This window comes from Scyliorhinus torazame, chromosome 15 (assembly GCF_047496885.1).
Source record: "Scyliorhinus torazame isolate Kashiwa2021f chromosome 15, sScyTor2.1, whole genome shotgun sequence".
Lineage (NCBI taxonomy): Eukaryota > Metazoa > Chordata > Chondrichthyes > Carcharhiniformes > Scyliorhinidae > Scyliorhinus > Scyliorhinus torazame.
Window position 1 is genome coordinate 21,155,348 of NC_092721.1, and position 27,528 is coordinate 21,182,875.

The following is a 27,528-nucleotide window of genomic DNA, read 5'->3' on the forward strand; positions in this document are numbered from 1 at the left end:
TGTGTTCTCCTACATCATTGTGTGGACATTATTGTATTCAGTCTCATCACAACCCTTTATGTGTCAAACTGTTATACTGCAAGGCTGGATACTGATGAGTTCACTCATCTCATCTCACGTACTCTAGTGGCGGGATTTTCCCCGCTCCCCGCCGTACGTTTCACAGCAGCAGAGGTGGCCCGCCATTGGGATATTCTGGGCCCGCCGTTGTCAATGAGGTTTCCCATTGAATGCACCCCATGTAGTAGGGATGCACCATCGGTCGGACTGGAAGCTCTGGCCCGTGTGAATGGCTGGACAGTTCCATCCTGGAGGGTCTTTAGCCTGAAATGAACTTGGGAATGAGAAATGGCATTTCCTCTGTCAAACAAAGAAGTCGCCGTTTCCTACAGACTCGCTTGCCGGTTTTCTTTAATAATATCAAACATGGTCACATTTTGTGTTTTCTGTTGTATTATATTTGTTCAAGGCATTGCTTAATTTAATGTAACGTGAAGCGGGGAAAAGTCACCACAGCAACAGAGGCTATAGCAACAAGACAATGGCACGGAAACAAACCTGTTTAATCCTTTGCATTTCAGTGACCCTAAATATGTTTCCTCCTGTTAATGTCGGCATCAGTTTCCAAATCCTATCCTTTCATTTCTGGGGCAGGATATGAAGCCGGTCTATAACGTCAATTCATTGGTCTTGCTTAGGGAACCAGCTCAAGGCCTACATTCCATAGAAATAAACTTTTGTTGCCAGAAGCCTGGGTAGTAAGACAACAATTGTCAGCATGCTAAAAAAACCTTGTCCTGCGGGACACGCACCCATCTGCAATGAGAATTTACACAGCCAGGTTTAACCTTGAGCAGATTCCATACAAGAGTGCCGACCAAGTGAGAATAAATTAGGTTTGACAAAGAAAGGAACACGTTTATACAGCGTCTTTTCACATCTCTTAGAGTTGCCTCAAAGTCGGTTGTCTTGTTATGAATTACTTTGCCGCAAAGTGAATAGTTAGGAAGCAATCACAAAACTATCTCACGTCTGTAACATCTCTGTGAGCCTCCAATTCTGGTGTCTTGAGTGCCCATGATTTTAATTGCTCCATCGGGCCTTCAGATACCGAGGCTCTAACCTCTGGGATTCTGTCCCTAACCCTCTATCCTTCTTTGAGACACTCATTAAAACTTATCTCTGGCCAAACCTTTGGTCACCTGCCCTGACATTTCCTGATGTAGCTTTTGTTTAACTATGCTCCTGTAAGACCCCTTGGGGCAGTTTGTCACGGTAAAGGGCAGTTTAGATTTATCCCCAGGGCGGAAATGACTGTCATGAGGGGACATAATTTTAAGGTGATTGGAGGAAGGTATAGGGGAGATGTCAGAGGTAGGTTCTTTACACAGAGAGTGGTGGTTGCGTGGAATACACTGCCAGCAGAGGTGGTGGAGTCAGAGTCATTAGGGCCATTTAAGCGACTCTTGGACAGGCACATGGACAGCAGTAAATTGAAGGGGTGTAGGTTAGGTTGAAGAGTGTAAATTAGGTTGATCTTGGATTAGGATAAATGGTCGGCACAACATTGTGGGCCGAAGGGCCTGTACTGTTCTATATTCTATTCTATAAACAGGCAGTTAATCTCTTTTCGATGGAGGTGGGTGACGTAGAATATTAGCCAAAACACAAACAATTTCTTGCTCTCCTTTCCTTTAGTGTCAAGTGACCTTTCAGTGTCCAGCTAAATTGGAAACTGGAGTTAAATGCTTCATCTGAAGACAAGGCCATGTGGTAATGCAGCGCTCCCTCACATTACACCGCACGTCACATTTTTGTGCTTTGGGTCAGGAGTGGGGCTTGAACCCTCTATCTTCCCAGTAAGAGTGCCACTACCGTGCCAACCTCTAAAAATGTTGCAGTTGTAGGCACGGCTGAAGATCTCTCTTGTTTTGCTGTGCGTCACTTGTATGACGTGATAAACAGCTCCATCGGCCTGGGTGTGAGAGTTTGAGATGCTTGCCTCGGAGCCAGGAGGTTGTGGGCTCAGTCCTTACTCCAGGATGTAAACACAAAGGACTACTCCCTAACGGTGAAATATAGCATTTTATAAAGTATAAGATCGCGTAGGGAGGCCCAGAACACAGAACAAGGCGTGTTCATTAACCTGCTTCCTCGTAAATTGAAAAGACCTCACTGTGACCCTTTGCTTATGGTACAATAATCTTCGCACAAAGGGTTAATAAAAAAGACAAGAGTCCAAACAGGTAGACTTTGAGTGAGCAAAACAGTAAATCCGCTCACTCATCAATTGTAAGTATTACTTAATTGATTGAGTAACCCGTCTATCAAAATACGTGCGACTTAGTCATCGAAGCTTTCTCATCAGTGCAACCATTGGGCGGAAAAATGTGCATTTGAAATGCTAATGATTACTGGACTATAGATGATGTGGTGCACTGGGTGTTAATGGATTAAAACAAGCATTATTTAGATTCTTTGTAGCAAAGAGATCAAGGGAGAGCGAGGCGAGGGACGGTTTTTACTCATGGAGTTGTCATGCTCTGGAATGAGCTGCCCGAAAGGGTTTTGGAAACAGATTCAATTTGACCGAGTAGGCTCCTTCTCTGCCTAATGAAAACTAGCCCACCCCAATATTAAAAATCCCCTCTTGGGGAAACTTTTAAGAACTGCGAGGTCCGGGTGGTTCTGAGCGGTTTTCTTGAACTTGGTTCCAGCTGAGGTCAGAAATCCAGGCAACACCTGCAGGTTTTGTGCAGCTTCGCCAATGAAGAAATGGTTAACTGCGTTTGAACTTATTCATACAAAGGTACTGAGCTCCAGGCATTGACACAATCTGGCAGAGAGAGAGCCACAGGCAGATCAAGTCAGGGCACAGCCTTTATTTGCAATAAGTAAACTGCATCAGCTTTACATAAAACTGACAAACTAAGCTCCAAGAAAATAAAAAGGATTTGAATCTTGTCCCTACAAGTTGATCGGTGTGACTTCACCCAGCAGCTATGCTGAACTATTCAGGCCAATTATATCGTCCTGCGTGAACTTACCCAAGTGAAATTCTTACCGTCACTGTGTGAGATGGACTAAAACGCCGATCTCAGAATAAGCCATAAAATAGCTGAATCAAGCACTTGATTTGAAGATATGGGGTGAAATTCTCCGGTATCGGCGCGATGTCCGCCGACTGGCGCCCAAAACGGCGCAAATCAGTCGGGCATCGCGCCGCCCCAAAGGTGCGGAATGCTCCGCATCTTGGGGGGCCGAGCCCCAACCTTAAGGGGCTAGGCCCACGCCGGATGAATTTCCGCCCCGCCAGCTGGCAGAAAAGGCCTTTGGTGCCCCGCCAGCTGGCGCGGAAATGACATCTCCGGGCGGCGCATGCGCGGGAGCGTTAGTGGCCGCTGACGGCATTCCCGCGCATGCGCAGTGGAGGGAGTCTCTTCCGCCTCCGCCATGGTGGAGACCGTGGCGAAGGCGGAAGGAAAAGAGTGCCCCCACGACACAGGCCCGCCCGCGGATCGGTGGGCCCCGATCGCGGGCCAGGCCACCGTGGGGGCACCCCCCGGGGCCAGATCGCCCGCGCCCCCCCCCCCAGGACCCCGGAGCCCGCCCGCGCCACCTTGTCCCGCCGGTAAGGTAGGTGGATTAATCTACGCCGGCGGGACAGGCATTTTAGCAGCGGGACTTCGGCCCATCTGGGCCGGAGAATCGCGCGGGGGGGGCCGCCAAACGGCACGGCGCGATTCCCGCCCCCCGCCGAATATCCGGTGCTGGAGAATTCGGCAACCGGCGGGGGCGGGATTCACGCCAGCCCCCGGCGATTCTCCGACCCGGCGGGGGGTCGGAGAATCTCGCCCATGAACTCAGTCACTATTTAAGGGGTCGCCCATTTTGAAGGGAGGTGAGGTGAATTTGTTTCAGTCAGAGGGTCGAGACTCTTTGGAACTCTCTCCTGGAAAGACGGTGGAAGCAGAGTCTTTGAATCTTTTTAAGGCAGAGGTGGATATATTCTTGGTGAGCAAGAGGGCGATAGGTTATCGGCGGTTAGGCGGGATGCAGATTTGAGGTTATCAGACCAGCCATGATCTTATTAAATGGCAGAGCAGGATCGAGGGGCTGAATGGTCCCCTCCTGCTCCCTGTTCATATGTTCACAATGAGTTCAGAAAACCAATTTTCAATTTACTACAAAGTGTCAGATTGTGGACCATCACCTTGTGTATTTCTGAGGCAGTATCATGGCCATATTCCAGTTGTCAGTCTCATGCGAGGTTCCAACTCTATTTGAGTGCATTCCTGGAGGGTTGATCTTATGACCGCTCTCCTCTGACTGCCCCGCCCACAAAACACCACCATTGGCCAACTGACGTGTCCATCGTTCTGGCCCACCGCCTTACTCTACCAATTGGAATGATTCAGATTTTTATTCCCCAATTGGAACAAACAGTCCAATATTTACGGGAATAAAAAAAACGAAAAGTGCTCAAATGAAGTGATAAACGCTACTGTTGTTTAGGACGCCCCTCAGATTTTCTTTGGGCCAAAGGGCCTGTACTGTGCTGTACTGTTCTATGTTCTGTATGCACTGGCTGGCTTGCAGCAATGTCCTTGGGGTTACTTTTGAATCCTGGTTACTCCAGAGCAGTCCAGGAGGATTAGCAACATTCGCTTCAGCTCCCAGAACCCCTCCTTCATGCTCAAGCCAATGCAAAAGTGTGGTAGAGGCCACAGTAGTGGCAAGGACATAGCAATGGAATGCATAGTCCCCTGTTGAAGCCTCAGGTATGTCAAAAATTGGGAGTCATGAGACATTGCATTTTCATTTCACGCACTTCCCTTCCTTATTTCCATTCTTCGTTTTCAACTCCTGAAGGTGATGATTGATGTGTTGGGTGTTCTGGATCACATACAGGTCACCAACACTTGAAGTAGTGCAACACTATTTTATTAAAAGGTTAACTATTTAAACATACTTGAACTGTGGGGAAATACGATACCAGCTTTAACTAAAGACCTTTGCCTTGTCCTAACCAGTTGATGCACTCAGCACATGGTGAATGTCTGTGTTGCAGGCTGAGAGCTCTGTGCTCCTAGCTAGCTGCTACTTGAATGAACGGGAACTCTGATGTCCCCTATCTTTATAGTGCGTGTGCTCTTACTGGTGATTGGCTGCGGTGTTGTGTATGTTGATTGGTCCCACTGTGTGTCCATCAGTGTGTGTCTGCACCATGATATACTGGTGTATATTATGACATCCCCCTTTTATATAAAAAAATGTGCCTGCATGACAATAAATAGTGTGTGGTGAATGTTCCTGACTACGTGTGCGCAAAATATTTACAGGACTATGTACATAAAACTAAGCTATTTACATGGGAAGGGCCTGGTGCAGAAAAAACAGTGTGACACACAAATAAAGAGATGAACACTACATACAAACCACTTGAACGACTAAACGGAAGAACAGAACAGACCAAAGAGTCCATTAGTGCACAAAGGTCACAAATTAAGTCTCTGAGGTGGGAGAATTCTGGTTGACCGCCTCAAGGGTGGGTCAGGAGCCACTGGCTGAGGAGCGGGCTGGACTGCGTCAGAGTGAGGAGGATGCAGTAACCGGAATCTCCACATAGTCCAGGTCAGGGACACCAGGAGGGTGTGGCACTGGCGGAGGATCACGTAGCGAGCGCGGAACGAATAGAAGGGCACGTTGATAACGGCGCAGAATGGAACCATCCGGTAGACGAACCAGGAACGAGCGGGGAGCCACTTGCCGAAGAACCACAGCAATTGCAGACCAGCCACCATCCGGAAGATGGATGCGGACGTTGTCATCTGGAGCCAGAGCAGGGAGATCAGCTGCACGGGAGTCATGAGCCGCCTTGTGCTGTGCACGACACAGTTACATTCGTTGAAGGACCGGAACGTGGTCAAGGTCTGGGACGTGAATGGACGGCACCGTCGTCCTCAGGGTGCGACCCATGAGCAGCTGGGCTGGCGACAGGCCAGTGGACAGTGGGGTCGAGCGATAGGCCAGCAGGGCGAGGTAGAAGTCGGATCCTGCATCGGCAGCCTTGCAGAGGAGCCGTTTGACTATGTGGACGCCCTTCTCCGCTTTGCCATTGGATTGGGGGTACAGGGGACTGGATGTCACATGCACAAAGTTGTACCTCCTGGCAAAGTTGCACCATTCCTGGCTTGCGAAGCAGGGGCCATTGTCCGACATCACAGTGAGTGGGATGCTGTGACGAGCAAAGGTGTCCTTACAGGCACGGATGACTGCAGACAATGTGATGTCGTGCAAACGTAACACCTCCGGGTAGTTTGAAAAATAGTCTACAATCAGAACATAGTCCCTGCCCAGCGCGTGCAACAGGTCGATGCCGACCCTTGGACCAAGGGGACATGACCAACTCATGGGGCCGTAGGGTCTCACGTGGTTGGGCCGGCTGGAACCGCTGACAGGTGGGGCAGTTGAGCACTGTGTTGGCGATGTCGTCATTGATGCCGGGCCAGTACACTGCCTCTCGGGCCCATCGGCGGCACTTCTCCACGCCAAGATGGCCCTCGTGTAGCTGTTCCAAGACAAGCTGGCGCATGCTGTGCAGGATAACAATGCGGTCCAGCTTCAGGAGGACACCATCAACTACCGCCAGATCGTCTCTGATGTTGTAGAACTGCGGGCATTGGCCCTTGAGCCACCCGTCTGTTAGGTGGCGCATGACACTCTGTAGCAGGGGGTCAGCCGCAGTCTCGCGACGAATCTGGACGAGGCGTTCATCCGTGGCCGGTAGGTTGGAGGCCACGAAGGCCACATGGACGTCAACCTGGCAGACGAATCCCGCTGGGCCACACGGGGTGTTGACTGCCCTGGACAGAGCGTCGGCTATGATCAGGTCTTTGCCCGGGGTGTATACGAGCTGGAAGTCGTATCGCCGGAGTTTGAGCAGAATGTGCTGGAGGCGAGGCATCATGTCGTTCAAGTCTTTTTGTATTATATTGACCAGCAGGCGATGGTCGGTCTCGACGGTGAATTGGGGATGGCCGTACACACAATCATGAAACTTGCCGACACTGGTCAAAAGGCCCAGGCACTCATTTTCTATCTGCGCGTATAGCTGTTCCGTGGCGGTCATGGCGGGTGACGCATATGCAACGGGGGCCCATGATGAGGCCTCATCGCGTTGCAGGAGCACTGCCCCAATGCCAGATTGGCTGGCATTGGTCGAACTATTTGTCTCTTTCGCTGGATCAAAAAAGGCCAATACCGGGGCCGTGGTAAGTTTGGTTTTAAGTTCTCTCCATTCGCTCTCGTGGGCAGGAGGCCATTGGAAGTCTGTCGTCTTCCTGACCAGGTTCTTGAGAGCTGTGGTATGAGAAGCAAGGTTAGGGATGAACTTCCCTCGGAAGTTGACCATGCCCAGAAATCGGAGGACCGCCTTCTTGTCTTCTGGCATTTTCATGGCTGTGATGGCAGCCACCTTGTTCGCATCCGGCCGCACACCCAATTGGGAGATGTGGTCCCCTAGGAACTTGAATTCCGTCTGACCGAAGGAACATTTGGCTCAGTTAAGGCGTAGGCCCTGCTCCAGTATGTGCTTGAACACGCGCTGGAGGCGACTGACATGCTCCTGCGGGGTGGTGGACCAAATTATGATGTTGTCAACATAGACGCGCACACCCTCAATGCCCTTCATCATTTGTTCCATGATCCTGTGGAACACTTCTGACGCCGATATGATCCCAAACGGGTATTAAGGGTACACAGTTTCCTGCTGGATCTGTCTAGTTGAATTTGACAGAATCCTTTTGAGGCATCAAGTTTGGTGAAGAGCTTGGCCCGAGCCATCTCGCATGTGATTTCTTTGCGCTTGGGGATTGGGTAATGCTCCCTCATTATGTTGCGATTCAGATCCTTTGGATCAATGCAGATTCTGAGCTCGCCGGAAGGCTGTTTTACGCACACCATGGAACTGACCCAGTCGGTTGGTTCCGTTACTCTGGAGATCACTCCTTGGTCCTGGAGGTCCTGCAGCTGCTGCAGCTGCTGCTTGAGGCGGTCCTTGAGGGGTGCTGGGACTCTGCGAGGTGCATGCACCACAGGCGTGGCGTCCTGTTTGAGTAGGATCTTGTAAGTATATGGGAGGGTGCCCATGCCTTCAAAGACGTCGTCATCAGGAGAGAGAGAGAGAGTGAACTCTTTGAACGAGGTTTAGCAGCTTGCACGCCTGTGCGCCAAGCAGAGAGTCCTTCGAGGAGCCCACGATCTCGAAAGGAAGGATGGCTTTTTGTGACTTGTGCGTCACTTCGAGTTGGCACGAGCCGGTAGCAGGAATGATGTTGCCATTGTAGTCCAATAGCTGGCAGGCCGATGGAAGAATGGTTGGTTTGACACAAAGGCTTTGGAAAGCAGACCACGCCATGAGATTGGCGGAGGCACCAGTGTCCAGGCGGAATCGTATTTGGGACCGGTTGACCGTCAGGGTGGCACACCACTCATCGTCTGGATCGATGCTGTATACCAACAGCGGCTGGTGTCTTTGCTTCGGGGACAGCCTGCTTTTCGTTACGACACCAATTCGAAAAGGCGCCTTCGGATCCTCGGTGTCACTGCTGTGCGGGAGGTCGGAATTGGACTCTGTGACCGTGGGTTGAATTGCCCGAACATTCCTGCGAGGCTGGCTGAAGCGATATGAATTGGAAGGCTGAGCTGCTCGACAGCAGGCAGCATAGTGGCCAAGTTTCAGCGGCTGTTTAGCACAGGGCTAAATCGCTGGCTTTGAAAGCAGCCCAAGGCAGTCCAGCAGCACGGTTCAATTCCTGTAACAGCCTCCCTGAACAGGCGTCGGAATGTGGCGACTAGGGGCTTTTCACAGTAACTTCATTTGAAGCCTACTTGTGACCATAAGCGATTTTCATTTCATTTCATTTTCAAGTCTTCCACGTCGTAGGCATTGTCGAGATTTTGCGGGGCATTGCCGCTTTAAGTGGGCGGAGCCAAAGTTGCCGCACATCGTGACGTCAGCACGTTCGCTGCGCCACCGCGCATGTGCGGTGCGGTCATGCATGGTACGCGTCTGCGCATTACGTTCCTCCACGTCGCCGTCCTCTTGTTTGGTGCGTACAAGCACGGGAGTCCGCAAAAAGTGCGTGAAATGGCCGCCCTCATCCAGGCTGAGGCCCTGGAGGTGCTCAATCACTTGGACCCATTTCGCTTTGTGGGGACCTTGCCGTGCCGTTTCAGCCGCTTGTATATGGGGAGTACCGGCTGGGGGCATTTTCATGTAGGACACAGGTCGTGATGGCGGTCGCTAGGGTGAGCTGCTTTACTTTGAGGAGCTGCTGACGTAGGGGGTCCGACTGAACACCGCAAACGATCTGGTTGCGTATCATGGAGTCGGAGGTGGGCCCGTAGCTGCAAGATTGCGCAAGGATGCGGAGGTGCGTTAGAAAGGACTGAAAAGATTCGTCCTTACCCTGCAAACGCTGCTGGAGCACGTAGCGCTCAAAACGTTCATTCACCTCTCCGCTGCAGTGACTGTCAAATTTGAGGAGAACCGTCTTGAATTTCGTCTTGTCTTCGTCATCTGCAAAGGTGAGAGAGTTGAAAATATGGATGGCATGGACCCCGGCCGTGGAGAGGAGAAGAGCAATCTTTCTGGTGTCCGAGGCGCCCTCCCTGTCCGTGGCTTCGAGGAAGAGCTGGAAGTGCTGTTTGAAAATCTTCCAGTTGGCCCCGAGGTTGCCGGCGATGCGGAGCGGCGGCGGCGGCCTGATGTTGTCCATGTTGCAGGATGACGGAATGCTGGCGGAAGGCAGATCACTTGCAGGTAGGTCTAAGAAGTGCTAGTATGCAACCACTCCTGGTATCATGATGTGTTGGGTGTTCTGGATCATATACAGGTCACCAACACTTGAAGTAGTGCAACACTATTTTATTACAAGGTTAACTATTTAAACATACTTGAACTGTGGGTAAATACGATACCAGCTTTAACTAAAGGCCTTTGCCTTGTCCTAACCAGTTGATGCACTCAGCACATGGTGAATGTCTGTGTTGCAGGCTGAGAGCTCTGTGTTCCTAGCTAGCTGCTACTCGAATGAGCGGGAACTCTGATGCCCCCTGGCTTTATAGTGCGTGTGCTCTAACTGGTGATTGGCTGCGGTGTTGTGTGTGTCGATTGGTCCCACTGTGTGTCCCTCAGTGTGTGTCTGCACCATGATATACTTGTGTATATTATGACAATGATTAGTACACTGGTGTGATGTTTTTGCAGTAGCCAATTCGTCCCTACTGCAGCAAGTTACTTCCATGCTTCTTGCGTCCCCTTAGATTATGACCACAGGTTGAATCGATAGGTTTTAGGCGTAGGCCACTGGCTGATCTTCCGAACTACAGGAGTGGGTGCGCAATTCAGTGCTGCGTTCCACGCCCCCGCCGCTCCTTCCATAGCCACCCTCGAGGCTGCTGACAATGCCCGAATCAATACAGCCCAGTGATTGAATCAGAACTGTCCCTACTCTATCCTTTGTCTTCATCAGTGCTGTGGTGGATTGTCTTTTTAAACTTTCTGAATTTAATAAGGCCTCTTGTTTTTTCCCCCCAAAACCAGGTCCTAAATATATAATAACCTTTATTGTCACAAGTAGGCTTACATTAACACTGCAATGAAGTTACTGTGAAAATACCCCAGTCGCCACACTCCGACGCCTGTTCAGGTACACGGAGAGGGATTTCAGATTGTCCAATGCACCTAACAAGCACATCTTTCGGGACTTGTGGGGGCAGCACGGTAGCATGGTGGTTAGCACAACTGCTTCACAGCTACAGGGTCCCAGGTTCGATTCCCGGCTTGGGTCACTGTCTGTGCGGAGTCTGCACGTTCTCCCCGTGTGTGCGTGGGTTTCCTCCGGGTGCTCTGGTTTCCCCCCACAGTCCAAAGATGTGCAGGTTAGGTGGATTGGCTAAATTGTCCCTGAGTGTCCAAAATTGCCCTTAGTGTTGGGTCGGGTTACTGGGTTCTGGGGATAGGATGGAGGTGTGGGCTTGGGTAGGGTACTCTTTCAAAGAGCCGGTGCAGACTCGATGGGCCGAATGGCCTCCTTCTGCACTGTAAATTCTATAAATTCTATGATAAAACAGAGCACCCGGAGGAAGCCCACACAGACACAGGGGGAATGTGCAGACTCCACACAGACAGTAATTCCAAGCTGGGAATCGAACCTGGGACCGTGGAGGAAGCAACAGTGCTAACCACTGTGCTACCGTGCCGCTCTAAATGATAAGGCCACCTGCATTTTATCCTGATGCAGCCTATAGCATTTGATTGTCACACTCAGCATATTTCTGCAGTGGCCGAACTTTACAGTCACGACTGTAATTGTTTTTGTCATTTGATGTGCATAAAAGAAATTCATAATCAAGCCTTTAATTTAACTTCAATCTTTGTATGTCCATGAATTGAACTGGAGTGTATGCAGTGTAGTGGTGCAGTAATATCTATTTGCAGGTAATATAATTTTAGTGTTGATGTTAAGTAGATCTATCTAAATGTCAGACCTATTTATTCAACAGGACTTTGGGATAGTTTAGCTTTTACCAGCAGATCATTTTCCGTGCAACTTCGAAGGCTAATTTTGAGGGTTTTCGGCAGACTGTATGATTCTTAGCTCCTCTCTAGCTTTCGCTCAGCACTTAACTGCAAGTTTGAGGAGTTTTGTACACCCTGCTTGTGTTGGAAGAACATGTGGTGCTGAATGTGGGCTGATGTTGCAGGGTAGCTAGAGAAACGTCTCAACACTACGGCACCCTGTCATAAAGCAACACCGCCACCTGCTGTTGCTCTGCTGTGTCACTGCTACATGCAATAATAGACAAAAGGAAAATCCTTTCATTTTATATATCTTAAAATGTCTCTTTTTAAAAAATAAATTTATAGAACCCAGTTCAACTTTTCCAATTAATGGGACAATTTAGCGTGGCCAATCCACCTAACCCGCACATCTTTTGGGTTGTGGGGGCGAAACCCACACAAACACGGGGAGAACGTGCAAACTCCACACGGACAGTGACCCAGGGCCGGGATCGAACCTGGGACCTCGCCGCCGTGAGGCAGTAGTACTAACCACTGTGCCACCGTGCTGTCCCTTTTAAAAAATCTCTTAATCATCTTGGAGCGCTTCATCTGCAATTCCGACGGGCAGTGACTACTGTCAGACTGGTAAGGGCGGCAGCTATGTTGTGCACAGCAAGAGGTAACCCAAAGGTCTGCTGCCCCTGTCTTAACTTGCTGCATGCCCCTTTCCCCTATCACCCCTGTCCCCGCTGAACTACATTGGCGCGCGATCAGGCAGCGCCTTGATTTTAAAATTCTCATCTGTGTTATCGAATTCCTCCGTGGACATTCCCCTTCCCGATCTCTGTCGTCTCCTCCAGCCCCGCACCTATGCTGCTCTTGCTCATGTATTTGCTTTGTTTGGCCCTTGTTCCGCACTGTAACCAATCATTGGCGATGTACTTTGTCGATTATTCTTTGTGTCCACTATGTACGTACTGTGTACGTTCCCTTGGCCGCAGAAAAATGCTTTTCACTGTACCTCGGTACATGTGACAATAAGTCAATCAATCAATCAGTCAAATCGCCTGGGAAACCTGCGCTCCTCTAATCCCCCATGACAATTGCCCCACCATCGATGGCTGTGCCGTCAGTCGCTGAGACTCCAAGCTCTGGAAATCCCTCCCTACAATCATCTCAAGGGTTATGGGATTGGGGGGTGGGGTGGAACTGAGGTGCTGGTGGGCGGGTACTGATGGCAAAGTGGAGTTGATGCACAACCAGATTGGCCATGACCTTATCGAATAACAGAGCAGGCCAGAGGGGCTGAATGGTCTCCTCCTGCTCCTATGTCTTATGTCAAAACGTTTTTGGTTATCTGACTTTATATTTCGTTATGTAGCCCGGTGTTGTACTTTGTTTTATAATGCACCCGTGAAGTGCCTTGGGGCGGTTAACTATGGACGCCATATAAATATAAGTTGTTGTTGGAGTAGGCGAGCCCACCAAGAACAACAGTAAGTAGGGATCAAGGTTGTTGAAGGAGGAGCTGGATAAATGCTGGGATCGGTTTGTCAATTTTACAAGGAATTTGATATTTCACTTATCTTTATGTCCTTATATGGTACCCTGGCACTAGAACGTTTAAAATGGCAGCTGTGTTGAAGACTTCCTTTGCTTTGTCTTGGCTTCACAGCTGCAGGCACAATACACCCCACCCTGGGACCACAGTGTATTGTTAAGAAAAAAAGGTAGTTTTAAGGAATTTATATTTGTATTAGTAAACATTAGAAATAAGGTATAGTTTTCAGTGGGTTTAATTTAATATTTCTGTGCCTGGAAGGGTAAAACCAATAGTTAGATTCATGCTGGACAAATTCCAACTGTGATTCTATTGTGCTTAGAGAGGGCTATGGTGCGAAGAGTAAATACATCAGCAGTAGTTGCTTAGCAACTGAGGCCTTGTACGGTTGAGAAGCTTTTAAGTTTTAGTTCCGTTAATTGGATTGCCCTTGAAGAAAGGGAGTGAGAGAGAAAGCAGCTCCCGCAGCTCCGCTAGAAGCAGTTGGTTTTAGAAGGCTAAAGAGGGAACATCTCTCTCTCTCAGCCTTGTTAGAAGAAACAACTTTCTGTGGAGTAATGGTCAAAAAAACAGATGCCGGAAATCTAAAGCCCAGCTAGTTAAGGAAACTAGAGAAACGAAGAGAAGTTTCCAAGAAGCCTAGAGTTAACGGAACAGAGGAAACAGGGAACCCAACTAGATTACCGTTCAATAAAGTCACAGAGATTTGAAAAGGCATTGGATCGTGAGAAGCCAGAAAGATATCTGCAGTAGCACGAAGGTTTGTGAGAAATCACTACAGTTTGGGAGACATTGTTTGAAATGATTGTGGAAATCGGTGGCTGGACCTCGAAGTTTGTGGAAAAGCCTTTAAAACCATACGACCATGAGACATAGAAGCAGAATTAGGCCACTCGGCCCATCAAGTCTGCTCCAACATTCAATCATGGCTGATATTTCCTTCTCCCCATAACCCCTGATTCCTTTATTAACCAAGAACCTATCTATCTCTGTCTAAAGGCACTCAGTGATTTGGCCTCCAAAGCCTTCTGCGGCAAAGAGTTCCACAGATTCATCACCCTCTGGCTGAAGAAATTCCTCCTCATCTCTGTTTTAAAGGATCGTCCCTTTAGTCTGAGATGGTGTCCTCTGGTTCTAGTTTTTCCTACAAGTGGAAACATCCTCTCTTCGTCCACTCTATCCAGGCCTCGCAGCATCCTGTAAGTTTCAATAAGATCCCCCCTCATCCTTCTAAACTCCAACGACTACAGACCCAGAGTCCTCAACCGTTCCTCATACGACAAGCTGTTCATTCCAGGGATCAGGGGCGGGATTCTCCGACCCCCTGCCGGGTCCCGTCGGCGTGAATTAAACCACCTCCCTTACCGGCGGGACCAGGCGGCGCGAGCGGGCTCCGGGATCCTGGGGGCGATCTGGCCCCGGGGGGGTTCCCCCACAGTGGCCTGGCCCGCAATCGGGACCCACCGATCCGCGGGCAGGCCTGTGCCGCGGGGGCACTCTTTTACTACGTGTCGGCGCTGTAGGTCTCTGCGATGGCCGACCCGTAGGTGACCCTCCCTGCGCATGCGCGGGGATGACGTCAGCAGCCGCTGGCGCTCCCGCGCATGCTCGGACTTCCCGGCTGGCGTGGCACCAAAGGCCTTCCACACCAGCCAGCGGGATGGCAACCACTCCAGCGTGGGCCTAGAGGTGAGGGCTTGGCCCCTAATGGTGCGGAGAAATCCGCACCTTTGGGGCGGCCCGACGCCGGAGTGGTTCACGCCACTCCATCCCGCCGGGACCCCCCGCCCCGCCGGGTAGGGGAGAATCCCGCCCCATTTTTCTGAACCTCCTCTGGACCCTTTCCAAGGCCAGCACATCCTTCCTTAGATACGGGGCCCAAAACTGCTCACAATACTCCAAATGGGGTCTGACCAGAGCTTTGTACAGCCTTAGAAGTACATCCATGGTCTTGTATTCTAGCCCTATCGACATGAATGCTAACATTGCATTTGCCTTCCTAACTGCCGACTGAACCTGCACATTAACCTTAAGAGAATCATGAACAAGGACTCCCAAAACAAAGGAAACTTGAAGGGAGAGGTGTAAGCAAAACCTTGATGGAAGCAGTGAGGGGCGGGGGAAGCATAATTTAAAAGAAGATTTGAAAGTGTTACTCAGATTCTTTACACAACTGTGGTCTGGAGTCACTTGAGCACAGGTGCAGTCAATGCGGCCATTCATTCACAAGATCACTGCTGAACTTTGAACTCTACTACTCGTTACCGATCTCGCAGAGGCGACCAGCTACAGAACTCAAAACAATAACTGAATTAAGATGTGAAAATACCGGTTTAAGAACAGTCCAATGTCATATCTCTCCCGCGCAATGAATAAACTCTAATGACTTTGAACTTTGAACCTGATAACATAAAGACCCTAATTTAATAATCAATACATTATTTCAATCTGCCCTTTCATTTTTGTATTTTAGTATTTTACTTGGAAAAACGATTTGATTGTAAAACTTACCTCAATTTTGTCCTTGGCTGCGATGGAAGTTGATTTTAAATAAATAAACTTTTCATGAAAGAATGAATTAATATTTAAAAAATCGATCTTTCTTTCCTTCTTTCCTTCTAGTTCTCTTCTCCTTTATGTTATGGTATCCGACATTTGCTGTGTTGCACCTGTCCCTTTGGCCTAAAAGCAATGCAACATCAACTCTACAACGTCGACCTCCGAATGTCAACCTTCCCATTTCTCCCTGGCCTTAAAGATGCACCTTTTCAACAAACCTTATGGTCATTTGACTTAATATTTCCCGGCCATGGTGTAGTTCTGTTCCCTTACTTCCATTTGGAACACCTTCCTTGTTCAAAACCTTGTATCAAAGCGAGCTGCTGTAGCCTCCTACCTGTATGCGTCCTCCTGTGCGCTTTCAAGTGAGAGCTTTTTGTGTACACCTTGTTGCAGCCCTCAAAATCACACCTGTGTATGCGTCGTTTCTTCGAGTCAGGGGACTCAGATCTTCGCTGTAGTCTTGTACCCTCAATACTGAACGGCGAATCCGAACTGGAAAAGGACACAATGACCATATGATAAGTACAGACCCGAACTGATTGTCACATGACCTCCTGTCAATACGATGGGAGATCAACATGAGATGATGGGAGTCAAACAAGACTTCTAGCCAGATAATCCAGCCAATAACAGACGAAAATTCCTGTTTCAGGCAATAAAGCAAATATTAGATTATTTTTTTCCAAAGTTCTTTCAATTTACTTAATGACAAGGTAATTTCTTAAATATCTTATATATTTCATATTTGTTGCTTTTTTCCCCAAATGGTTCTATCTTTTCCTATCTCGTCTTGTTTGCCTGTAACACTCCAAAGTGCGTGACACCCATTGGCAGCTGAGAATTATAACTGAAGTACCACAACAGTAACTTGCCAATTTATTCACCTGCCCGACGCAGCGTTTTGGTTTCCGAAATTCCACCACAGTCTCGTCTCCACCCTCCTGATTTCCAAGCCTGATGGGAATTGGGAGAAAGGCAGATAAAAATCACCCATCCCTGGGCGTTTGTGCCACCTCCCTGCTTCCCCCCCCCCACCCCCTTCATAGTGGGATTTCCCATTGTTGGCACCCTCAGTCACCAGGGAGCCCACGGCTTGGAGGGGGGGGGGGGTTCGCAATTGGCGGGACTGAAAGATCTTATCGGCGGGACCAGCTGGAAAATCCGGTCTATTTTGTGTGATTCTCGTGGCCGGTATGACAACACCACGTGCTAATTCCTTCCACCACTCACACCAGGAAGGAGGCCAATTGTAAGAGCTTGGTAGTGTCTCACAAACATTCAGAATGTGGCCACCTGGTACATGCTGTCAATGTAATTCACCTGCGCACTGAAAAAGGAAATGCTTTCAGCAGGTGGGCGAGGAGGCCTCTTCAGAGGTCTTGGAGTTTGGAAGATAACGGCGCCTTATTGAGATCTGAGTTGTTGAGGGGGAAACAAAAGTTTGGCAACGAAGAAGATTTTTCCTCCAAGCTTGTCCCACTTCACCACCGTATGCTCAGAAAATGCTCCATGAATTTATTCTAAATTTAGAGTACCCAATTACTTTTTCCCAATTAAGGGGCAATTTAGCGTGGCCAATCCATCTACTGCAGGGTGAGATCCATGCAGGCACGGGGAGAATGTGCAAACTCCACACGGGCAGCGACCCGGTGCCGGGATTGAACCCGGGCCCTCAGCGCCGTGAGGCAGCAGTGCTAACCACTGGGCCATCGTGCCGCCCCTGGAAGCTCCATGAATGCTGGAGTTTCCATAGAACATCTGCCCAAGTAACGGGAGAGTCCTGAGCAAATTTCCACCGCAGATGTCTTGGAATTCCTCACCGAGGAATCCCCTTTCTGGTAGTGTTCCCCCAAAGTCAAGACGTTCCAATTGTTGCAATTTAAATCATCTCAACTCGCTTGGTCCTGAGTGAAGCTTCTGCCGGTTTGGAGCTTCACGTCAACCTTCGTGTCCATTGCCAAGGATCAAATTCATCCCTCGTGCCCCTCAGCAACTGTTCGCAAGACAGGAATCTTCAGTCGCCAACCTCTTAACTCCGATTCATGAATCGCTGCATCAACCATCAAAGCACATAGCCGAGCCTCAACAAATTATTGCAGCCGCCTCATTGAAATATAAAGCGGCTGGAGAAGAATAGCTGGCAAAATTATTCCCGTCAGTACGTGATTTCAGAAACTGTGTAACTCAATTAGAGTTCTCAAAGTGCACAGAAACAACCAGTTGTATTTGCAGTTTGTGTAATGCACACCCAAAAATAAGACAGGTTTGCCAGGAACACTGTTCGCAACTGACTGTGAAAGGAAAATATTGACACAAGTAGATTTGATTAATTGCTGTCAAATGGAAACAATACTGATATTGTCCTTCGCACGACTGATAAAACACTGGAGTGTACCCTTAAGCCTTTATTTTATTATCTGCACACTGACATGATAAGCATTGGGTTGTAAAATGTAGTCTGAATGACCTTGGTTCATTCAGCAAGATATTAGCTCACTGTACAAAACCCTGAGTGCAGTTTGAACCAGATTGCTGAGATGCCCAGTGTATTAGAATGTACTCAAACATATTCCAGTGCAAATAAATCATGCCCCCAAATCCATCCCTGGATTTAAATCGTCACAGATTGTGTGAGGTTTGCAACGTGAAGAGAGTGAAGAGCTCCACTCCCAATCAATCACCAGGGTGTCCACCTCATTGGAGCTGATGAGTAGCTGGTTATGAAAAACAGAAAATGCTGGATAAGCTCAGCAGGTCTCGCAGCATCTGTGGAGAGTGAAACAGAGGTAACCTTTCGAGTCCGTACGACTCTCCACCGGAGCTGAAGAGAGGTAGAAATGCAATGGATTATACAGCTGGAGAGAGGGATGGGGCAGAATGGAAGGTCAGGTGACCGAAATTTGTTTATTTTAAACCCTAATTATTTTATTTTTTTAAATAAATCTTTTTTCCAATTAAGGGGCAATTTAGCGTGGCCAATCCGCCTAACCTGCACATCTTTTTGGGTTGTGAGACCCACGCAGACAGGGGGAGAATGTGCAAACTCCACACAGGCAGGCACCCGGGGCTGGGATCTAATCCGGGTCCTCAGGACTGTAGGCAGCAGTGCTAACCACTACACCACCGTGCCGCACAGTTTTAGGCCCTAATTATGATTGAGATAAACCTTGAGATAAATTTATCTACGGTGATGCTGATGATTAGGCACAATTCCTCCATGGATTGGGGTGGATGTATCTAAGTGACCTGCAGTTTCAGTACCTCATGACTTATTGCCCACACCCCCCGCCCCACCATTGGAAGGACGTGTATGCGCTGTTGGGCAAGGCGGAATATCAGACTCTGCCATTTTGCTATAGTGGTTCAATGGCGTTCAGAGTAGAATAATACAGATAGAATTGCGCAGTCCACAAGGAATCCCTGCTTCCTCCTGCTATCTACAAAACTCATTTCCTTACTGACTTTGAGAGAAGAGGAACAAAGGTTGTTGAGTTTATGTTTGTGTTCTCCGTCAGAATTTGCGTTAACTGGTTTCTTGAAAATGCCAGTAATCAGTATATTAGTCATTGTCGTCTGTTAACTGTTTGCTGGCAGAGCACTTTGCTGCATTGCACCGTACCTATCCTGGGAGCCTGAGAGTGGCCAAACCGTTAGACTGACTCTACACTGCCAACCATGAAGGGCCATTGTAAACAAACACCATCCAGGACAAAGCAGCCCGCTTGACTGGCAGCCCATCTGCAGCCCTCAACATTCACTCCCTCCACCACCGATGCACAGCAGCAGCAGTGTGTCCCATCTACGAGGTGCACTGCAAAAACTCACCAAGGCACCACTGACAGCATCGTCCAAACCCACAAACTCAACCACCTAGAATGTAAAGGGCAACAGATGCATGGGAACACTTCCACCTGCAAGTTACCCTGCAAGTCACTCACCATCCTGACATGGAACAATATCATCGCTTCTTTATTGTTGTTGGGTCAAAATCCTGGAACTCCCTTTCTTTTTTTAAAAAATATATTTTATTCAAGGTATTTTGGCCAAACATAACAGTACATGGTTTTTCTTTTAAACAACAATAAAGCAATATAAATAACAGTGGCCAGTTTTAAACAAGTAAATAAATAATATATAAACAGAAACAAAAACAAAACTAAATGGCAATTGCCTGGTCAAAAATAGTTACTCTCCAAAAATACAATCCAACAGTCCAATATACATTACCTATAGCAAATGTCTATACATATACAATGACATCCCTAAGAGCCCGCCCGGATCCTCCCCCCCCCCGCCCCCTCATCCCCCCCCCCCCGCCCCCCCCACCCCCCCTACACCCCCCCCCCACCCCCCATCCCCCCTGGGTTGCTGCTGTTGTCTTTCTTTCTTTTCATTCCCTCTATCGTTCTGTGAGGTAGTTGACGACCGGTTGCCACCGCCTGGTGAACCCTTGAGCCGAACCCCTTAATACGAACTTGATCCGTTCTAACTTTATAAACCCTGCCATGTCGTTTATCCAGGTCTCCACCCCCGGGGGTTTGGCTTCCTTCCACATAAGCAATATCCTGCGGCGGGCTACTAGGAACGCAAAGGCCAAAACATCAGCCTCTCTCGCCTCCTGTACTCCCGGCTCTTCTGCAACCCCGAATATGGCCAACCCCCAGCTTGGTTCGACCCGGACCCCCACTACCTTCGAAAGCACCTTCGCCACCCCCACCCAGAACCCCTGTAATGCCGGACATGACCAGAACATGTGGGTGTGATTCGCTGGGCTTCTCGAGCATCTCCCACACCTATCCTCTACCCCGAAAAATTTACTAAGCCGTGCTCCAGTCATATGCGCCCTGTGTAGAACCTTGAATTGTATCAGGCTTAGCCTGGCACACGAGGACGACGAGTTTACCCTACGTAGGGCATCAGCCCACAGCCCCTCCTCAATCTCCTCCCCCAGCTCTTCTTCCCATTTCCCTTTCAGCTCATCTACCATGATCTCCCCCTCGTCCCTCATTTCCCTGTATATGTCCGACACCCTACCATCCCCCACCCATGTCTCTGAGATCACTCTATCCTGCACCTCCTGCGTCGGGAGCTGCAGGAATTCCCTCACCTGTTGCCTTGCAAAAGCCCTCAGTTGCATATACCGAAATGCATTCCTTTGGGGCAACCCATATTTTTCCGTCAGCGCTCCCAGACTCGCAAACGTCCCATCTACGAACAGATCTCTCAATTGTCCTACCCCAGCTCTTTGCCATGCTCCAAATCCCCCATCCATTCTCCCCGGAACAAACCTATGGTTATTTCTTATCGGGGACCGCATCGAGGCTCCCGTCCTTCCCCCATGCCGTCTCCACTGCCCCCAAATTTTTAATGTTGCCACCACCACCGGGCTTGTAGTGAATTTCTTCGGTGAAAACGGCAACGGTGCCGTCACCATTGCTTGTAAACTGGTCCCCTTGCAGGACGCCCTCTCCAATCTCTTCCACGCCGCTCCCTCCCCTTCTCCCATCCACTTACACACCATTGAAATATTGGCGGCCCAGTAATAATCATTTAGGCTCGGTAGTGCCAACCTCCCCCCCCCCCCCCCCCCCCATCCCTACTACGCTGCAAGAACCCCCTCCTCGCTCTCGGGGTCTTCCCGGCCCACACAAAACTCATAATGCTTTTCTCAATTCTCTTAAAAAAAGCCTTCGTGACCATCACCGGGAGGCACTGAAACACAAAGAGGAATCTCGGGAGAACCACCATTTTAACCACCTGCACCCTACCTGCCAGTGACAGGGACACCATGTCCCATCTCTTGAAATCCTCCTCCATCTGTTCCACCAATCGTGTTAAATTAAGCCGGTGCAAGGTTCCCCAATTCTTGGCTATCTGAATCCCCAAGTATCGGAAGTCTCTTGTTACCTTCCTCAGCGGTAAATCCTCTATTTCCCTGCTCTGCTCCCCTGGATGCACCACAAACAACTCACTTTTCCCCATGTTCAATTTATACCCCGAAAAATCCCCAAACTCCCTAAGTATCCGCATTATCTCTGGCATCCCCTCCACCGGGTCCGCCACATACAGCAACAAATCATCCCCATACAGAGATACCCGGTGTTCTTCTCCTCCCCTAAACACTCCCCTCCACTTCCTGGAACCCCTCAGTGCCATGGCCAGGGGCTCAATCGCCAGTGCAAACAATAACGGAGACAGGGGACATCCCTGCCTCGTCCCTCTGTAAAGCCGGAAATAATCAGACCCCCGTCCATTCGTAACCACACTCGCCATCGGTGCCCTATACAGCAGCTGTACCCATCCGATATATCCATCTCCGAAGCCAAATCTCCTCAGCACCTCCCACAGATACTCCCACTCCACTCTATCAAATGCTTTCTCGGCATCCATCGCCACCACTATCTCCGCTTCCCCCTCTGGCGGGGGCATCATCATTACCCCTAGCAACCTCCGTATGTTCGTGTTCAGCTGTCTCCCCTTCACAAACCCAGTCTGGTCCTCATGTACCACCCCCGGGACACAGTCCTCTATCCTCGTCGCCATTACCTTGGCCAGAATCTTAGCATCCACATTTAAAAGAGAAATGGGCCTATAGGACCCGCATTGCAGCGGGTCTTTTTCCTTCTTTAGGAGGAGCGATATCTTTGCCTCTGACATAGTCGGGGGCAACTGCCCCCTTTCCCTAGCCTCATTAAAGGTTCTCGTCAGTAGTGGGGCCAGCAAGTCCATATACTTCCTATAAAATTCCACCGGGAATCCATCTGGTCCCGGGGCCTTCCCCGCCTGCATGCTCCCAATCCCTTTCACTACCTCCTCCATCTCAATCTGTGCTCCCAGTCCCGCCCTCTCCTGCTCCTCCACCTTAGGGAATTCCAGCTGATCCAGAAAGCACATCATTGTCTCCTTCCCTTCCGGGGGCTGAGCTTTATATAATCTTTCGTAGAATACCTTCAACACCCCATTTACTCTCTCCGCTCCCCGCTCCATCTCTCCCTCCTCGTCTCTCACCCCCCCAATCTCCCTCACTGCTCCCCTCTTCCTCAGTTGGTGGGCCAACAACCGGCTCGCCTTCTCCCCATATTCACACTGTACACCTTGTGCCTTCCTCCATTGTGCCTCTGCATTACCCGTAGTCAACAAGTCAAATTCTACATGTAGCCTTTGCCTTTCCCTGTACAGTCCCTCCTCCGGTGCCTCCGCATATTGTCTGTCCACCCTCAAAAGTTCCTTCAGCAACCGCTCCCTTTCCCTACCCTCCTGCTTTCCTTTATGTACCCTAATAGATATCTGCTCCCCTCTAACCACTGCCTTCAACGCCTCCCAGACCACTCCCACCTGAACCTCCCCATTGTCGTTAAGCTCCAAGTACCTTTCAATACACCCCCTCACCCTTAAACATATCCCCTCATCTGCCAATAGTCCCATGTCCATTCTCCAGGGCGGGTGCTGTTCTTTTTCCTCCCCTATCTCCAGGTCCACCCAATGTGGAGCGTGGTCCAAGATAGCTATTGCCGTGTACTCCGTCCTTGTCACCTTCGGGATCAGCGCCCTTCCCAATACAAAAAAGTCTATCCGTGAATATACTTTATGGACATAGGAGAAAAACGAGAACTCCTTACTCCTAGGCCTGCTAAATCTCCAGGGGTCTACTCCTCCCATCTGCTCCATAAAGTCCTTGAGCACCCTAGCTGCAGCCGGCCTCCTCCCGGTCCTGGACCTCGATCTGTCCAGCCCTGGGTCCAGCACCGTATTAAAGTCTCCCCCCATTACCAACTTTCCCGCCTCTAGGTCCGGGATACGTCCCAACATTCGCCTCATAAAATTGGCATCGTCCCAGTTCGGGGCATATACGTTCACTAGAACCACCGCCTCCCCTTGCAATCTGCCACTCACCATCACGTATCTACCCCCGCTATCTGCCACTGTGGTCTTTGCCTCAAACAGTACCCGTTTCCCCACTAATATAGCCACCCCCCTGTTCTTTGCGTCTAACCCCGAATGAAACACCTGCCCCACCCATCCTTTGCGTAGTCTGACCTGGTCTATCAGTTTCAAATGCGTCTCCTGCAACATAACCAGGAACTCCCTTTCTAACAGCACTCTGGGAGAGTCGAGCACCAGAGGGCGTAAACTCAGAGTAAAGGGTCGCCCATTTAAGACAGAGATGAGGATGAATTTCTTCCGCCAGGAGGTAATGATCCTGTGGAATTCTTTCCGCAGAGAGCTCTAGAGGTTGGCTCGTTAAGTTTGTTCAAGGCTGGGGTAGACTCGAGGATTATGGAGATAATGTGGGAAAGCGGAGTTGAGGATTATCATATCAGATCAGTCATTATCTCATTGAATAGCGGAACAGACTCGATGGGCCGAACAACCAACTTCAGCAACTATGTTTTATGGTCTTATGGTGCCTACACCAGAAGGACAGCAGCGGTTCAAAAATGCAGTTCACCATCACCTTCTCGAGGGCAATTATTCATGGGTAATGAAAACTGTGCAAACCAGCAACGCCCACATAATGTAAAAGAATAGACTGAGGCGGGACTTCATTTACCTGGGGTAGTTTAGGCATTTCTCCTGGAAGTGACGAAGGTTCAGACTAGATGTAATAGAGGCATTCAAAATGACAGACAGTCCTGGTAGAGTAAATGAAGAAGAACTGTTTCCAGCGGCACGTAGTTTAGTAACCAGAGGACACAGATTAAGGCAATTGGCAAAGGAAGTGAGTGGTGTGGGGGGTGTCGATGAGAATATTTTAATGCAGCGCGTTGTTATGCATTGCCTGGAAAAGTGGTGGAAGCAGATTTCAGTAGTAATTTTCAGAAGGGAATTGGATTAAAACTGGAAGGGGAAGAATTTGCACGGCTATCGGGAATGAGCAGGGGTGTGAATAGCTGTTTTTAAGAGCCAATGAGAGTTTGATTACTCCTCCTGTGCTGTAACATTCTATGCTGAGCAGTCGCAGGAAATCGCTCAACATGTGCACGAACTGAGGGCTCTGTGTACACTGAATTCAAGGCGCTCTTGTGTGGCAAATCGGGACTGCTGTAGATCCGGTAAATAAAGAGATGCCTCTCGCACGCGTGCATTGGGAATACCTGCAGATATTCCTTCAGAAGGCCAATGCAAAATGCAAAGAAGTGGTGGGCTGCTGTGCTAGTGGGCCTGCTTACAATGTGACACCATCCCTGTTACCCGAAGCACCCCGAGGTTTACGCTCAATGTGACATTCATATCACCATGCTGCCAACAGCAGTGCAGATTCACAAATAAGGTGGCGCCGCTGATTGACAACGCCAAACGCACTGCATTTATATCATAGATTATCATAGAATTTACAGTGCAGAAGGAGGCCATTCGGCCCATCGAGTCTGCACCGACTCTTGGAAAGAACACCCTACCCAAGGTCAACACCTCCACCCTATCCCCATAACCCAGTAACCCCACCCAACACTAAGGGCAATTTTGGACACTAAGGGCAATTTATTATGGCCAATCCACCTAACCTGCACATCTTTGGTCTGTGGGAGGAAACCGGAGCACCCGGAGGAAACCCACGCACACATGGGGAGGATGTGCAGACTCCGCACAGACAGTGACCCAAGCCGGAATCGAACCTGGGACCCTGGAGCTGTGAAGCAATTGTGCTATCCACAAGGCTACCGTGCTGCCACGCCTTCAGTGTGGTGAAACGCTGACCCGGGCGCTTCAGTTCAGTGGCCATCAAGCAAACGTTGGCAACCGGGCCACAGAAGCAGATGTCAGAACGGGTGATCAAAAGTTTGGTCACAGTAGGTTTCAAGGAACCTCCCGTAGGACGAGGCGAGAGAGGCGGCGATGGCTGGGGTTCAAATCCTAGATGTGAGCCCCTTGGCAACTGCAGCATCGACTGAAACCTTTGGGTCAGGGGACTGGAAAAAAAACCCGGAACCTGTTGAGGGCTGGCAAAGATAGGATTTGCCCGATGGAACAGCTGCTCCATTGTGAGGCTCTCCTTAAAATATTTTTGAATGCTATTTATTTGCACGATTTATTTTTAATTTGGATGGAGCGCGGTGAATTAAAGGTGTGATTCAGCTACCTGCCTTTTCGGATAGTCCTCTTGTCTTTTCATGGGCGAGGTATAGTCAAGTACAAAAAAAATGACGCCACTGTCTGTCCGCCAACTACAAAATTATGTTTGCGGACAAACTGGCAAATATTTTTGTTTACGTCAAGTGTCGGAACAGTCAATAAACAAAAAGTTGCATATTTTGACATTACTAGGCTTGGGCAGTGTGGAACTAATTGAGTAATTCCCATGTTGATCAGGCCTGGGGTTGCATTTTAAGTGGCTTTTTCTTTACACACACAACTTATATTCTCTTGCATCCACCTGCGTGGTCAACCGAGGCCTCGGTTTAATGAGTGATGTCAAGGCCGAGGCCAGAAAAGATTCAGCCAAGTTGACCTTCGCTAATTTTCATTTTAAAAAGGCTCAGATTTTCCTGGTTGCGATAACTTAATTTCTTCAATGATTCGAAATGACCAGCGGCGATGGCGTTAACATTTTAAAATAACCTTGCTGAGGCTGGTAATGGAAATACGGAATGTTCTGGAACTAGGTCAGGCGAATTTCTTGCGTCGGTGTAGCCCCGATGGGCCAAATGACCTCTTCTGCACTGTATTATTCTGTGATTCTGAGAAGGTGGGGAAACTATTGATCCTCCTTCGAAATATCAACAGGGTTAAAGACAACTTAAAAAAAAAACATTTAGAGTACCCAATTAATTTTTTCCAATTAAGGGGCAATTTAGCGTGGCCAATCCACCTGACCTGCACATCTTTGGGTTGCGGGGGCGAAACCCACGCAGACGCGGGGAGAATGTGCAAACTCCACACGGACTGTGACCCAGGGCCGGGATCGAATCTGGGACCTCGGCGCCGTGAGGCAGCAGTGCTAACCCACTGCGCCACCGTGCTGCCCCAAGGCAAATTGAGGTTGCTCACAACTCTTGTTACTCAGTTTCCTTTTTTGCTGCGATTGTCCTGTGATCTGTATGGCTAAAGTCCAAACGGCACTTTGGGGAGCAGAAGGTTCCCAATGAAACATATTTGACTTTCCGAGACACGTAGACCTCTCCATTTGTCTATGTGCTAATCGATGTGGCCTTAATTGGACAGATCCTCTGGGATCTACCAATCCACAGAATCACGACAGTGCAGAAGGAGGCCATTCGGCCCATTGAGTCTGCACCGACCCTCTAAAAGAGCACCCTACCTAGGCCACTCCCCCACTCTATCCCTGTAACCCCATCTAACCTAAATCTTTGGAGACTAAGAGGCAATTTAGCACTGCCAATCCACCTAACTTGCACATATTTGGACTGTAGGAGGAAACTGGAGCACCGGGAGGAAACCCACGAAGAGATGGGGAAAATGTGCAGTCTCCACACAGTCACCCAAGGGCGGAATTGAACCCGGGTCCCTGGCGCTGTGAGGCAGCAGTGCTAACCACCCCGCCGCCATTTAAAAAAGGTCCCATTCATTTTTAAAAATCTGTCAGTAATTGTGCATAATCCTGAAAGTGCCACATTCTGTGGTCATGCTGAAACCAGCTCCTGAGGTCTAAATTAAGAACCTCTTTTCTAATCCATCCAGACATGTTCGCTGCTGGCGTTGACGGACGATTATTCATAGAATCATAGATCAGAATACAAAATAAAGGAGGCCATTGTGCCTGCATCATTTCTTTGAAAGGACTGTGCAATCAGTCCCTTCTCTTTGCCCAGAGTCCTGCAAGTAGTGTCTGCCAAAGGCGCAAATTAAACAATATGAAAATATAACTTTCAAATCG

General features: G+C 49.2%; 1 protein-coding gene across 2 annotated transcripts in view; it reads right to left on the reverse strand.

Moving 5' to 3' along the window:
• Positions 1–27,528, reverse strand: part of LOC140391547 (Krueppel-like factor 12) — a 298,301-nt gene that overhangs the window by 12,869 nt on the left and 257,904 nt on the right. For both annotated transcript variants that reach the window (XM_072476148.1, XM_072476147.1), the window contains one exon: positions 16,030–16,187. In XM_072476148.1, the coding sequence (XP_072332249.1) occupies positions 16,030–16,187 (158 nt within the window). The remainder of the gene's footprint in view (positions 1–16,029; positions 16,188–27,528) is intronic.